At 39.6% G+C, this 15,801-nt stretch overlaps 1 protein-coding gene across 2 annotated transcripts in view; it reads left to right on the plus strand.

The window, feature by feature from the left end:
• The first annotated feature begins 2,127 nt into the window (after positions 1–2,127).
• The window catches only part of PITPNB (phosphatidylinositol transfer protein, beta), a 63,044-nt gene continuing 49,370 nt past the window's right edge, over positions 2,128–15,801 (plus strand). Inside the window, exons 1-3 of one of the 2 annotated variants that reach the window (XM_012644167.1) lie at positions 2,128–2,212; positions 6,790–6,820; positions 9,648–9,793. In XM_012644167.1, the coding sequence (XP_012499621.1) occupies positions 2,193–2,212; positions 6,790–6,820; positions 9,648–9,793 (197 nt within the window). In that variant the 5' untranslated portion in view covers positions 2,128–2,192. The remainder of the gene's footprint in view (positions 2,213–6,789; positions 6,821–9,647; positions 9,794–15,801) is intronic. The other variant, XM_012644166.1, reaches the window with a different exon arrangement.

A 15,801-nucleotide genomic window follows, 5' to 3' on the forward strand; every position in this document is an offset into this window, starting at 1 on the left:
AACTGTGCTGTGCAGACAATGGAATTAGTGAACACTTGTGGGAAGACTTCAAAATTTCAAGAAATGATCTGAAACGTCCCAATTTTTATTAATGACTGATAAAGCATGTAACATATTTAGCCACATTTAAACAGTTATTTATACTTTCAACAAACACATCATTTGCGGAAAGACTGCAACATATAACGACTATTATATATAAAGTTGGCAACTAATCTTAATATTACCTCCTTGGACTTTAAAGAACACCTCCTAACTCTAGTATACAGGTGCATAGTATTCAAATCTGTAGTTTATTTCTGTCTCTAAACATCTTCTAGATTTTGATAATTTCCTTCTTCCCATTAAAAAAACAATTATTTGTCATAAAAATTTTCTGCATGCCCCAACTTTTTTACTTTTATCTAAAAAATCGGTGTTAACAGAAGACGAGACTTTGGATCTGCAAACAGGCTGAGTACTTTTTGTACAAGTCACTTAACTTGGCTACCTGAATCTCATTTTTCCCCTTTCTAAAGCATGCTAAAATACTATCTCATAGTGTTTTCTAAAGGTGAATAAAGCATCTCCACTACCCAGCACAGTACTCGGCATAAAACAGGTGTCCAATCAGTGCAAAGGATTCTCAGCTTCTAAATTCCTTGAAAGAGCATGTATTTCCTTACATCTCTGCCCTCACAAAAACGAGTACAATTCACATATAGCATAAACTCAATGACTCCCAGACACTGCCATAGGAGGAAGTTTCTAGCATTTTGGTAGATATTTCACTTCCATTACTTTTTTTGAGGCAGCACCAACTCAGCAGTTGTATTCCAGTATAAAATATACGAGAGGTTCATACAGAAGAGTTTTAATGATTTTTTCATTCTTTTAATTAATCTTTCAACAGCTTTCCATGGTTCGTATAGAATGCAAATTGTGATCTAATTGGCCCCAGCTTATTTTCATCCCGAAGATGCTCTAGCCATACCTGCCCTCTAGCTGCTCCCTAAATACCCTAAACTTACTCCCGCCTCGAAGCCTGTTTTCCTCTAACTAGAATGCCCCTCTCCCATCTTCACAGGCTGGGTTCAAACACGGCCTCCTGAGGCTGCCCTTCCCTTGATTCCTCCGCCTCCATTACTCTAATTCATTCACATCATAGCACTTACCACCACCCTCGAGTTCTCTTATTTGTTTCCAAGGGAGTTATCGCCTCCTCTAGACTGTGAGCTTCTTGAGGACAGAAACTGTGTCTATTCTATTCCTAGACATATCCCTGCTGCCTATACCTGTGCCTGGCATAGAGTAAGGCAGTGACCCCTGGGCTAGGAACTCATCCAAAGGTCCAAATTTTGGCTTTGAAGCCGGTGGGCATTCACTGTGACGGCGCTAATGTCCTCCCAGAACAGACCCTTTTTCTGGGTCTCAAGGGCAAGCGCCTCTTTTCCCCAAAGGGGACTTCGTCAGGAGTGTTGGACGCTCACCCTGTCGAGTCACCTGTGTGTGATTCTGGATTCTCGGGCAGGGGTGGGTTTGGGCGTGGGGAAACGCGGGTGGCCACAGCTGCCGGCCCTAGCAAGGTGAGCGTTGGTCAGACGGCTGCACTCACGGGGCTTCTGGAACCTCCACGAGAGCGGTGAAACAGGCGGATACATCCTCCTGCGGAATCTGAGCTAACAGGGCCCGGGAGGGAAACAGAACCCAGCGTCGTCGGCCTCCAGAACCCGTTAAAGTTCCCTCATACGGACTTGGGGAGTGAGGTGTCGGTCAAGAAGGTGGGCCCCTTCTCAGAGCAGTGACGCAGAGTTGAAAACTCGTCACCGCTACACCAGGGAACCAACTAGAAAACTCACCGGAAAGCGTAGGCTGCACAGACGCCCCGAGGGAGTTAGGATGGAGGGAGGAGCCGTCGGACGCCGCCGAGCGTGCGCGCGCGCCGAGGTTGCGCAGCCGTGGTACAAGCCGCACGTGCTCCAGCGGGCCGCGCAGCCGCAGTAGGGGTCTCGTGTGCCCGGGGTGGGGCACGGAACTGGGCGGAGCTAGGCCTCCTTGCGCGCTGACGCGATGGGTCGCGGCGGAAGGGTGCAGGCGCGCAGGCGCGGCAGTGGCTCCGGGGCAGGGAGGCGGGGCCGCGCAGTCGCCGTGAGAGGCGCTAGCGGCGGCGGCGGTGGTGGTAGCGGCGGCAGCTGTGAGGGGGTTCCGGGAAAATGGTGCTGATTAAGGAATTGTGAGTGGGTCTGTGGGCGCGAGCGAGAGTTCGCCACGGCGGTCGGGGGAGATCTGTTGATTGAGAAGTGTCAGAATATTCCTAAGGCGGAGAGAGCCCCGGGCCAGCCGCTCCTTTTGCGCGCCGCCTCCTCCCGGCGCGCGACCCCGGCCCACCTGAGGCCCCTCCACTGGGCGCTGCCCGACCTGCCAGGCTCGCCCGTGATAACACGGCTGCCCGCTGCCCCCGGGCGCAGGCGGCTGGTCCAGGCCCGAGCGCATGGCTGGGGAAGGCGCGGCCGGGAGTTTCCGCTGGGACCCGCCTTCTCAGCAACCCTCCACCTCCAGTCTGGGTCTGGGCCGGTTGGGGGGACGGAGCTGTAGTCCGAGGGTGGGGGAGACACGTTGAGTCCGACAGTGATTTGTTGTCTGGGGTGGAGCCTGCTTCTGCTTGTTACCGGCGGGAGATGGGTTTGTGAGGTGAAGGCAGCCTTGGTGTCAGGACTCGAGGTAGGACGTTGGCGCCCTGAAGTTCATGCAGGAGTCCGGAGTCTAGGAAACCTGCACTCTCCTCTGGGCTTCTCAGATGACTTCACGGGAGAGCCATCTCTGCTCTGAGTCTTAGTTTCCGCATCTTTTAAGATGAGGTGACACTTTGGGCCCCACCCACTTCACTGAGTTGAAGTGAGGAGTTAACACGTGTTCTGTCAAGTGGAGGGGTTTCCAGGTGCATCAGACCGGCCGAGCGATTTTGTTGAAAAGTCATAGCTTTTTGCACTGGCAAGGACTGCCTGGAAATGAATGTTCAGCTGTCATAGCTGGTTCGTGTCGTCAGCATCCCTTGGGCAACTAGGGATTTAGAGTATGGCCCATTCTTTGTTGTTTTTCACATTCTCTTTTTATTTTAAATTCTTAAAAATGTTTTTTGCTTAATTTAGCTATCTCCAGACACCTTATTTGTAGTGTTTCCAAACCTCCCTTAAAAAGTCACTGATGTCACTTCTCTACTTAATACTCTCTGAAGACACTCTATATCACCAAGAATAAAAATCAAAGTTTCTACAACAGTCTACAAAGCCTCACACTGTTTTCTTTTCTGCTGTGATCTCATTTACAATTTTTTCCTCTCCCATTCCAGCCTAACAAGCTTCCTTGCTGTTCCTCCACTACTTTAGAATAAGCTCAGTTCCAGGCCTTTCTGCTTGCTTTTATTCCCCTTGCTTGAGATGCTCTTACCTTAGATCCCTGACTCACCTCCTTGCAGGTCTTTCCTGGAATGTTGTTTTCTCAGGGAATCCTCTGAAGACCTAATTGCCATTCCCACCAATTGGTAGTAGTTTCCTTCCTTGCTTTATTGGTCTGCATAGCACTTATTGCCATCTAACATGCAGCACAGTTTATTTTTTCTATCCTTCTACTAGATGTGGTCTCTTTCTACATGTAAGCTCCATGAATTTGCCTGTTTTGCTTACCTCCATATCCCCAGCTTTCAGAGTAGTCCATGGGACATAGTAGGTGCTCAGTTAGTATTTGTTAATAAATTGATGAAAAATTATAACTTCGATCAGTGACATTTTGAGAAAAGACATTTTTGCCTTTTGTTGTAGAGTGAAATTTTGCAATGAAGCTTATTTGTAGTACTGAACATTGGGTTTATATAAAAGTTTTGTTACATGTTTATACAATGTATTGTGCAAGTGTCACCTTATTTATTACTCTGACATCTCTCTGATGTAGGTAGGTAGCAGATATTAAGACAAATGGAGCAAAAAAGACAAGGAAATTGACTTGGCTCGACTTACGTAGCCAGTGAGTTTCAGAAGTGATTTTAGATCAGAGATCTAGTCATTTTTCTTTAATTAGTTACTTCCTACCTCCAAAAATGTGGATTAACTGTTCAGTAGATCCCTTGGACAGTTATGTAAGTAGTAGCAAACTAACTTATGGAAAGCAATTTCCATTGGGAATTTGCGTACTATGCTTTTTGGAAACCTTTATTTTCATCATAAAATTTTAAATGTACTGAGGTAACGAATAATGAAATATGCCCAAAGTCTATTTTTTCTAAGGAGTTATAAATTAAATTTCTTGATGTTCACTTCCTTGTGTACATCTCCCCTAGGTTTTGTTTTTCCCTTTAGATGGTTTGAAGTTAGAGGCTGTTTCTTATTTTAAGTATTCCCAATGTCTAGCACAGCATCTAGTCTAGCTAGCGCACCGTAAGTCTTCAGCATTCTTGAATGAAAAAAATGACTCGTCTACTCTCAAGTCAACTTTCTAAAATTGTTTTGGTCAGGAGCAATGAATAAATAATAGGTCATTCCTATGTGAAGATATTGGTAACTAAAATACTTTGGCAAATGTTTGTTATCTTATAAAATTCATCCATTTTTGATAAGAATTAAAAGGTTAGAAATGACTTTAGGGATGGGCAGGTTCCCTTCAAGTTATTACTTAAACAATAGACAAATACCATTCAAGTCTTGGTTTTAAAGAACTGCTTGCTGGTTCTATTTGGAAACTTATTTTCAAAGATGTTTGAAAATCTTCGGATTGCACTAGAAGTTGAATACTGTTTTTAGAATGATAATGGAATAGCAAAACCAATATGTTCCTTTTTCCTTTTCCTTTTGGTTGAGCAAATCTTGAAGAAGTTACCTGACTCATCATCAGAATCTTAATCAGTCACTTTCATTTTGTGAAAGAAATTACTCTGAAAGTGTTGTTAAATAAAAAATGGGGATCTTCCTCCTAAGTGAGTATTTGTTGCAATTACTCAGCTGTGATTCTTTGGTTTTGTGAAACTTCAAGGAAGACTTTTAACTCTTCCCCTTCTAGCCCTTCCATTTCCTCTACAGTCCATCATCTTGGTTCAGGCCTTTGTTAATAACCCTTTCCCATCCTCCCAAAAGGTGGCTTTTCCCCATTCTCCTGCTTCTCAATGCTTTTAATCACCTGCAGATGACTTCCTCAGGTCAGCTTTAACTGCCATTTACCTCTTGGAACCACTTCCCAGGATTCTTTGTTGCCTAATGAATTTAATAATTTCTTACCATATTATTCCGGGCCCTGAAAATATACTCCCAATGTGTATCTTTCTAGCCTCCCCTCCCCCAGTTTATGTTGTTTACTAAGACAGTGAGCAAGTTAGTGTGCTCCCTGAGGAGACAGCTAAGATGATTAGAGATTTTTAGGTATGGAAGGACTTACAAGAAGTTTATTCTTGATGGAGAATGGAAATTAGTAACCATTGTGACTTTGAGAATGTTCATTGTTTTTGAATCACTGTTATCAGAAAGACAAAGGGTAATGAGTGACTCCCAGTAGTCGAGGAGGAGAGAATACAGGAGATATGTTTTGGACATTTGGAGACTAAGGCGATGTGAATGTTCAGGCATCAGCGATTGACGAGAATAGGGCGAGAGGGGTAGGTAGAAAGTGTAGCTGGAATGAAAACTAGATATAATATTCTGGGTAATATTCTTTCATTTCATATTTATGTGTAAGACTATTAAACAAGAATGTCTAGATCGAAAAGATTGTCACTAATACAAACAATAAAGTAAATGACGTTTACTATAAGAAAATAATAAAAAGAGAAATTGCAGCTGAAGAAAAATTGGAATGAGGAAAGCTGTTAGGAATTTTCTATAAAATGACAGTTGTGTAAGATGAGGAGAGAAGTCTGAGAAGGACCGTGTCTCCTCCATCTCCCCAAAAGTAAGTTGCTGTCTTGGAACCAGCTGTTATTATGAGACAGGGAGAGTCTTGACTTTCAGAGTTATGGTGGAAATAAGTTAAGGAATCTCCCTGTAAAAATCTGGAGATAAAATGCAATATTCTCACATAAAATAATAGGCCATAATATTTTAGGAATTCATCTTTAAGACTGTGTTGTAGGTAAAATGGAGCTATAATGATAATCCTTTGGGTATGTCCAATAACAAACTCCCTTGGACAGGATCAGACACATCACCCTTATATTGAATCTACCCTGGAAGGGACTATTACAAGGTTTGAGGTAGTTTCCATGGTAAAGTTTTTTCATATTAATTTTAAAGGACCCCTTATTTTATCTTACTAAATTTGAGGAATAATTGAGTAGTGCGGGAACAGTTTCTGGAAGTGTTCATTCATGATATTCAAGATATGTATTCTGTGAGAAGTATCATAAAAACAAAATGCACCGTATATAGGCGGAGAATGAAACTACACTAAAAATTTCATGAGGGCAACCTGACCACACAATCTACAAATAATACATTCTGTACCCTGCAATTTTCAATGATGAGTTTTCTGTTGTTTTGTACTCTTCACAAGAATCTCTGCTACTGCACTTTGGGGTCCCAGCACAATGAGGATGCTAAAAGCAAATGATCATTGAGATCCAGGAACCATCGTTTGTTTCCCAGCTTAACCCATATTTAGGGCTGTAGACATTGCAGAGACCCTCTTCCATAAATGACATCCTTGTACTTTTGGATTTAAGTGTCTTCTTATACGATATAATTGAATTTACGGTAAAAGCGCTTTACAGATCTGTTTTAAAGCTGACTATTTCATATGTAATGTATATATTTTTTTCTTTTGTCTTTTTAGTCGTGTGGTTTTGCCATGTTCTGTTCAGGAGGTAAGTCTTTCTTGCTTCTGCATCATTTTATTGGTATAGGTAGTTTATTTCGATAGGTTAATCTAAACCGATATTTTCCTAGTATCTATTTACCTTTTCATTCCAGCTTATGTGACAAAATAAATTATGATGTGTTACGCATAATTAATTGCAAATGAATTTCTTGTTAACTGCCTTGTTTTGGAAGAGTCTAAAGAATGTTGTTTAACCTCTGGTCCAGTGCGGGAATTCTTTCTCCAGCATCCCAGAAAAATGAGGCTCCAGCCTAAACTTAATAAGCACTTTAAGGTTAAGTAGCTTGCTCCTTAGAAAAGCAGCCTGCTTTACTGTTGGACATTTTAAACATTTGTCTTTACTTTAAACCAAAATTTGCTTTAGTGTAATGTTTGACTACTGTTTATAGATCATCCCACTTGAGCAATGGGAAATAAGCCTGTTGTGACTTGCTTGTGGTCACCCTTCAGGTTTTCTGATGGCAGCTCTCCCCCACCTCCCCTCAGTCCCTTTTGTTCCATCTTAAAAGGTCCCAAGGTTAAATATTCCCAGCACATTCATTTGGTCTAATATTAATTTACTAATAATATGACCTCTAGACTTCCTCACCAGCCGGTCTCATTACTGCATATGCTGTAGTTGTTGATCTGAACTGAAAAACAGTATTCCAGAAATGGTCTGACCAGCACAAAACTGAGCACTTTTCTTCCACAGTCTGCATGTAATATAGAAATACATCACCTATTCAACACTTGCATGTCCTGCAGTTGTGGTATAGCCAAGAATGAGGATAAAAGCAGAAAAGTCTTCTGAAAATCAAGATATGTATAGCAAAACTCATAAAACCCTCTGGGCCCCTCTGCAACTTGGACATAGTTCCCATTTGCTCAATTATCTAGTTTTCCTAGAGCTAATGTAGATTAGAAGCAGTGAATTGGAAGTGAGACAAAACAAGCTGATAACCTAAGAAGTGACAGCTGACAGAAGACAGAAAAAAATGCAGAAACTAAAAAAGAGTAGCTGGCACTGTTTAGTGTAGACTTGAACACAGCAGTGCCTGAGGTGTCCCTGTATCAAAGCACACTCCAGACCTGCCAGGCACCCCTATTCTTTATTTGCACAATTGGTTGTTTGAACTTGAATGTGGAAATTGCTATTTGTTTTGGTTAAATTTTTTCTTTTGGTTTCAGTTGGTTGAATCAGCTTGTTAAAATCTTTGAGTCTTGGTGGTGTTACCCAAAATAATCTTCTTAGCTTTTTGTTATACTCAGATTTAATAAACATGTCTTCTGTGTCAATTTGTTATACTTAAAAAATGAGAATGAGAGAGAGCCTAGTAGCATGCCACAAAATATCAGTCTATTAATAACATTTTCTGGATACCTTGTTGTTTCTGTGTGTATTTTTGTTACTTTGTGTTCCTGACCAAAATGAAATTTACCTTTTGACTTAGAGACATTTTAATCCTGTTTTAGAATATGACAGTGTTGAAAAGTACATTTTGAAGATATTTAAGGACTGTGGCATTACTAGACTAACCCACGTGTTGTATTATGGAAAGCCAAAAGGCGAAATACAGTTCTCTCTGCAGTTTCTACAGAAATTTATTTTTGGAGCATTTAAGAAATATTTTTGGTTTCATCTTCCCAAACCCTTCCAAATTGAGTAAGATTGTGTGTGGGTCTGGGTTTTTAAATATAATTAACCTTCAAGATAGCATCATATCCCTATGAGCTTTTTAGATATGAATATTTACTGAGCTAACAACTACCCCTATTTTTTTGTCCCTCAAATAAAATGCTAGTTTTGAATTACAAGTTCTTAGAAGTAGATTTTTATAGCTTTTCTTTGAAAATATGCTTATAAAGAAGAAAAACACTTCTTTAGGCTGTCTTCATTGGAAAGAAGAAATGTAGCCAAATTTGTAGAGTTTGGGAATAGTGCCATGACTGGGTCACTGGAACAAATTAGAACACAAGAACTTTGCTTTTACAATATTTGTTCGTTCTAGTGGCTCCAGACTGGCATAGTACAGTAGTGCTGACTCACGGGTATTGATGCAGACCACTGAGAATTCTGGTTCACTTTAAATGAAATAGAAACTGCTACCAGCAATTTCCTGCCTCTTAGGGTAATGCTCGTATATTTATAAGACTTTAAAAACAGTTTCTGTTTACTGAAGAACTTCACAATTAACAGTTCTGACCCTGGGCATCCAGTCACTGTTTCTGGTTGGCTAAGGAAGGGCCAAATTGGTCATGTAATATGTAAGTCATGGGGAAAAAAGATCCCAGAGGTCTGTAAAAATCAGGACTGTCATAAGTGATTCTTTGGATCTTCAGGCTTTTGTTATTACAGCATATGTCCCTCTTCTGTATCAAGGTCAATATTCTGGTTGCTCAGCTTCAGTTGGCAAAGTGACAATTATATTCCTGCCATACTTTCCTTGGAATTTTGTGAAACTGAATGAGATATAATAGATGTGAAAATGCTTTGGAAAGTACAAATGTATATTGTTCAAAAGTTGAACCAAGTGGCAAGACATTTTCTTGATAAATGGATAGTATAAAAACACTGGAGTATTTGTAACTGGAATTTTTTTTTTGAGTAATGGAAATCCTGTAAAATATAGAGTTTCTTAAAACTGTATGATCATCTGGTGTTTGACTTCCTAAACACATTAATTTCTAATTTGAGTTGTGTTTTCATATAGAACATATGTGCTGAATAGTGTGGTTATGCTTTTGTGTATCTTCTATATTAAGATTTTAGCATAGGAAATGTATGCAGTGACTGCCGACTTACTGAAATTCTGTGCTCTTTGAAATTTCAGTATCAGGTTGGGCAGCTTTACTCTGTTGCAGAAGCTAGTAAGAATGAGACTGGCGGTGGAGAAGGAATTGAAGTCTTAAAGAATGAACCTTATGAGAAGGATGGAGAAAAGGGACAGTATACACACAAAATTTATCACCTAAAGAGGTAAGCGGGGTATTCACATTTGATGCTTAGTCATTATGTTAAATAATTATGCTGTAACTACCCAACTTACTTATGAAGCATGTAACTATTCAAATTACTAGTGGACATGTTGAGGTACATTTTTTATTTCAATGTGATAATATGTTATATTCTAATTTTTTGAGAGAACTCCCCCATTGGTTATTTTTAATTATAAAAGTAATATATCTGCTTATAACAAAAATTCAAACAACAGAGAAGACTATAAAATAGAATCTTAGCCCCGCTCCTTGCCATGAAATATCTATAATCACAGAGAGAAACACTAAAAATGGTTTAGGGTTTATTCTTCCAGATCATTTGCTGTACATATTCAAATATTTAAAAACAAATAGATATATCACCTGTATGATTTTTAGTTTCCTACAACAAATGGGCTCAGACTGTGTGGTTGTGCAGTTTGCTGTATTTTTCACACAACGATATATCATAAACATCCTCCATGTTATTATTTAATATCCATGTGAATCTTTTTAAAACTGAGTAAAATTTCTTAGTATGGACATCACATAGTTTACTTAACCATTCCCTGAGTGATAAGTCCATTTAGGTCCATTTAGGTAGTGATAAGCCCATTAGGTATTTCTAGTTTTTGTCTGTTAGAAATAATGTTTCTGTGATCATGGTTGTACATAACTCTTTATGCCTTAGGTTACTATTTCTCTAGGAAAAATTTATAAAAGTAAGATTGCTGGGAGGACATGCACATTTTAAATATTGATATTATTGCCAAATGCCCTCTAAGAGTTTGATAGTGTACATTCTTCCATATTTTTCTATCTTTTAAATTTTTGCTAATTTCATAAACAGAAAACTGTTGTCTCTTGTTTAAATTTGTATTTTTCCCCTTTGGAGATAGGGTCTTGCTGTGTTGCCTACACTGGAGTGCAGTGGAATGATCACAGCTCACTGCAACCTCGAATTCCTGGGCTCAAGTAATCCTCCTACCTTAGCCTTCCAAGTAGCTAGGACTATAGGCATGCATCACTGTGCCCAGCTAATTTTTTTTTTATTTTTTATTTTTTGTAAAGATGGAGTCTCACCATGTTGCCCAGGCTGGTCTTGAACTCCTGGCCTCAAGTGATCCTGCCACCTTCTTGGCCTCCCAAAGTGCTAGGATTAGAGGCGTGAGCCACCACACCTGGCCTGTATTTCTTTATTAGTGAGGTTGAATGTCTTTTCATGTTAATTGACCATTTGAATTTCTTGTGTGACTTGACTGTTCAAATCCTTTGTTCATTGTTTTTTCTCTTTGGTTTGTCAAAGTTCTTTTGCGTATTCCCCTACGTTTGGCAGTCTAATTTCTATCTTTGGCATAAATATTTTAAAGTAGAACATGCACACCAATATTTATCTTAGGGCAAAAGACCGGTAATGGCTTTTAAGAGTCCATTTTGTTAATCGTCTCCCGAGTTTATTAAAGGTAGGAGGGAATCTGTGCTTTTCTCCTGTCTCTGTTGTCTTCATATTGGAATGAATCATACTCAGGTTTTGTAGAACTCCTTAAAGTTGCAGATGAAAGTCAGCTGGGCATGCTGGCACGTGCCTGTAGTCCCAGCTACTTGGGAGACTGAGGCAGGAGGACCACTCGAGCCCAGAAGTTGAAGGCTGTAGTGAGCTATGATCGTGCCACTGCACTCCAGCCTGGGTGTCAGAGTGAGACCTTGTCTCTAAAAAATAAAAAAGTTGCAAATGAGCTATAGTGAGCAGTATTTTTCGTATTTCCTCAGTTTAACTGTACTGTTTGGTTTATCATGACATGTAACCTACTGGTTATCACTTTATAGAATATTAAATTTTATCATTTTTTTCTAGAATACAACATTTCTTTGCTTCTGTTACAAGTTTGACTTGAGAAGTAATTCCAAGAGTGAAGGCAGTACCTCTAATCAATTATCCATAGAGACTGTCGTAGTTGTATTTTCAATTAATTTGAAAACCCTGAGTTTCAAGCACCCTAAGTTTATCTGAAAAAGTTCGCATTGAGAGAGAATTTTGGCATTCTAGATCATATAGTTTACATAATATGAAAGTAATGAATTTATATATACTTGGCTTTCTTTTTCTATCATTTTTGCATTTCTCCATTGAGTTCTACTAACACATACAAGTTCTTATTATAAACATATAACTCTTCCTGGGGTTCTAAAATAAACCACAAAGTTTGATATATAAAATTCTTTGTTGGTCTATAATGTCCTTATTAGATCACTATTCCATATGTGAATTGATTTGAAATACATTTAAAATATCTTCCAGTTGAAAGCTAAGAGTTGAAATATTGAGGAAATTTAAGAGACAGGGTCTTGCTCTGTTGCCTAGGCTGGAGTGCAGTGGTCTAGTCAAGCTCATTGTAACCTCAAACTTCTGGGCTCAAACGATTCTCCTGCCATCGGCCTTGAGAGTAGATGGGACTACAGGCACAACCATACCTGGCTATGTTTTTATTTTCTGTAGAGACGTTTTTATTTTTTGTAGAGACAGGGTTTTGCTATGTTGCCCAGGCTGGTGTGGAACTCCTAGTCTCAAGTGGTCCTCCCGCCTTGGCCTCCCAAAGTGCTGGGATCATAGGTGTGAGCCACTACACCTGGCCTGAGGAAATGTGCGATGTATTATTACATGGAAAAGACCAGTCGCTAAATGATATGTACATCTATAATATGTTATATGTTTTTTTAAAAATCAGAAAAAATGCTAGAAAGAGATTCATTAAAATGTCAAAACTATCACCTAGTGGTGGGATGTGGGTGATTTTTAAAATTTTTTTACTTTTCCATATTTTCATTTTTACGAGAAAGAAAAGGAATGTTAAATATTATTATTGAAACAGTTGATTTATGTAACACTCCAGCCATAAATAATCTCTTAAGTTGAAAAGGGCTGTATAAATATGGTTAGTGCAAAAGAGATTCTTATTCTGGAGAGCTTATTTGGGCACAAGGTTCAGAATTCCTCTCAGGCTTTTAGTGGATTAAATAAAGGAAAATTCTGGCTGTCTGGAGGCCAGCCTTCCAGGACACTAGGGCCTGGAACACGTCTTCCTTCCTAGAAGGAGCTGAAATCATCTCAGGGTAGCCTTTGGTTTTACCCCTTTGGGCACTCATTTACTTCTCATTGCAGTCCTGAGAAGTAGACAATATACATATTGTATATAACAAGACACTAAGGCACATATTTACCCAAGGTCACACAGCTAATAAGTGGCAGAATGGTGACGGAGACCTGGATTCTCTGATTTCTAATCCCACACTCTTGCTTACGATAGGCAGTCCCAGGTGCCTGACAAGAAGCACTCAGAACCCGACGAGCGCAGGTCTCCGTGAGGAGGGAGGAGGTCTGATGGGATGATGAGAGCAATTTGATGTTCTTAGAAAGCTGGCCTTGTCACACAAAGATGGCAGCTGTGAACAAAAACACAGTATGTCAGGAAAGGGAAAAAGCAAAGGGTGTGGCAATAATGAGTCTTAGGCGGCATGGTAAATAATAGCCACTCTGTCAGCAACAAGAAACAACCACAGACCTATCCAATGATAAGACAAAACAGGGACCACTTGTTGCAGGAGACTGGAGGAAGGAGTGGCTATGGGGCAAGACCAATCAGATATTTATAGTCAAATTTGTGAGTGTCACATTGAAGGCACATTTGCCACAGGACAACTATTAGGAAGATCAAAGAATTATCAGAAGTAAGTGCTGAGGCCTTCACTGTGCTGTAGGAAAGACCTTGATCCCACTGCAAGGCAGGTGGTGCAGCCCCATCAGACATGAGTTTCCTCAAGGGCATCAGTTTAGCATGCTGGAGACTCATCCACAGTCCCTGGTTTTAGAGCTCTCTCCCTGTGGAAGTGAAATTTGCATCCACTAATAGGTTTCCTTTTACAGCACTTCATTAGTTAACCTATGCTGTGTGCATTGTCACTGTGTAACATCAATAGAATTGCAAACTTGGCTAAGGCCACCAAGGCCTTACTTTACAGTTGAGATACTTGAAATTTTGAGGTCGGCTTTACCCAGTGTAACCAGTCTCTGGATTCCCTGGCCAGTGAGCTTTCCCATTTCAGCAGCACACATCTTGGTAAGATGTTTACACTTGATCTTAACCAGAAGATTGAGAAACAACATTAACAAAATCCAAAAGTTAATGACTCATTGCAAGGGACATTTCAAATATCTGGTTTCTGTGAACCTCAGGTTATAAATTTTCTTGTGGGATAATGAGATTCTCTCCATATTTTGTTTGGTAATTTATAGTGAGCAGTCACCCATGGTAATTCTAAACAGAGTATTCTTGCTGTGTGACGGTCACTGGTCATTGTAAGTGCTCTAGGTAGCAGCTTTTTCATTCTCCACAGGAACCTCAACTCTGAAGACACTGAGGTCCAGAAAGGTTTAAGTAAACTTGCTCCGTGTGTCACTGCTGTTTGGTAGCAGAAATGGGACTTGGATCCAGGCAGCAATTGTGACTCCAGAACCCTCCCTTTTAACCACTTTGCTCTACTGTGGAGCTCTGTGGGAGAGTTAGAATGTTTTCCATTTCCTAACGTTAACTCCGTGGAAGTTTACAGAGAAATTCTTCCAAAACCTTAAGTTTCACCATATCTCATTATCTCATAAGTCTTTAAAGTCTAAAGTCTTCCTCCAAAATAAAGTTAAACTTAACAAGGTACTTAAGATTATCCATATATCCGCAATTGTTATAACTCCATCCGAAATAAAAACTCTTGGCTCTAAGCAAGCCAGTCTCTTTGTTGTCCTCCTTAAGTAATCTGTGCAGCCCTCCCCCCACCCCCACCCCAAGCCTTTGTTCAGTTACTTACGCTTTTTTCTTCCTCTGATGTCAGGCCTCTCGTAACCTGCTTGATTTTCTGAGTGCAAGACCTGCCCTGTGCAGAGGCATTCTTTGGCTACTTTTATTCACATTTTTATTCATATGGTCCCTTTTCCCTAAACTTGTCACTTTTTGTGACTTCTACTCATTTTGACACCTAGTCATATATTTCTGTAGATACACGTATTTGTCTTGCTGTACCCCATTTTCCACTAAAGTCTGAGTATGTTTCCTTATTTAATACGTACTTAGTAGTGGACGATGGTAAAAGAGAAGGGAATTTATTAATACTAGGCAAAGAATTTTGAAGCAGGACAAGGAAATGTGTTACAACTTTTAAGATGATATTTCAGAGAAAAACTTGGAGCTTCTGTGACCTCACTGTGTGAACATTGACCACTCCTTTTTGTTTGTTTGCTCTCCCATTTTGGGGAAAGTCAGCTTTATTCTTTTTTATTCTGCATAAGCATTATATACCTTCACTATCTCCAGTCAGTCCTGGATGATGGGGAATTTGAACAGTTTTGCAAATTCCAGGATGGCCTTGTTTCCCAGAGGTTGAAAGAGCAGAAGTTTTATTGAAAAAAATCATTGTTTTAAAATTTCATGTGGTTCAAGGTAAGAGTTTTTTTGTAAGCAAAAGAAGACATTTTCCAGGAACCTAGATTATGTTTAAAAATGAAAAGTTTAAAATCACCTGAAAATTTAAAGATTGGTTATATATGATGCTTCACATTCAGAGAGTATCTTGTATAAGTAAGAAATTAAGAAACGTCAGCCAAATACAGTGATTCTTGAGTTGAGAATTAGCCATCATAGACACAACACATTGTTTTTTCTTTGTATGTAGTTCAGAGTCTTAAATTTTACACAGTTCAAAGTTTTTCCTAAAGCAAGAATGATCCTATTTCAGAAAAATACCAGAAGTATTTTCTGAAAAACATTGTTTCCTCTTTATGGTATATCTCATCTTCATTACTAGTCCCCTTTTGTTGGGTGAAAAATACTTATTTTCTCTCTTTGTTTTTTATAATTCTCTAATATCCTATAGAATCTCCTTTCTCCCAGAAGTTGGCCAGTTTATGTCTGGTTATTTTACTTCTTTCCCACAAATCAGGATTTTAAATCATTTTTGTAATCC

The sequence above is a fragment of the Propithecus coquereli genome, unplaced genomic scaffold (assembly GCF_000956105.1).
Source record: "Propithecus coquereli isolate 6110/MARCELLA unplaced genomic scaffold, Pcoq_1.0 Scaffold206, whole genome shotgun sequence".
Lineage (NCBI taxonomy): Eukaryota > Metazoa > Chordata > Mammalia > Primates > Indriidae > Propithecus > Propithecus coquereli.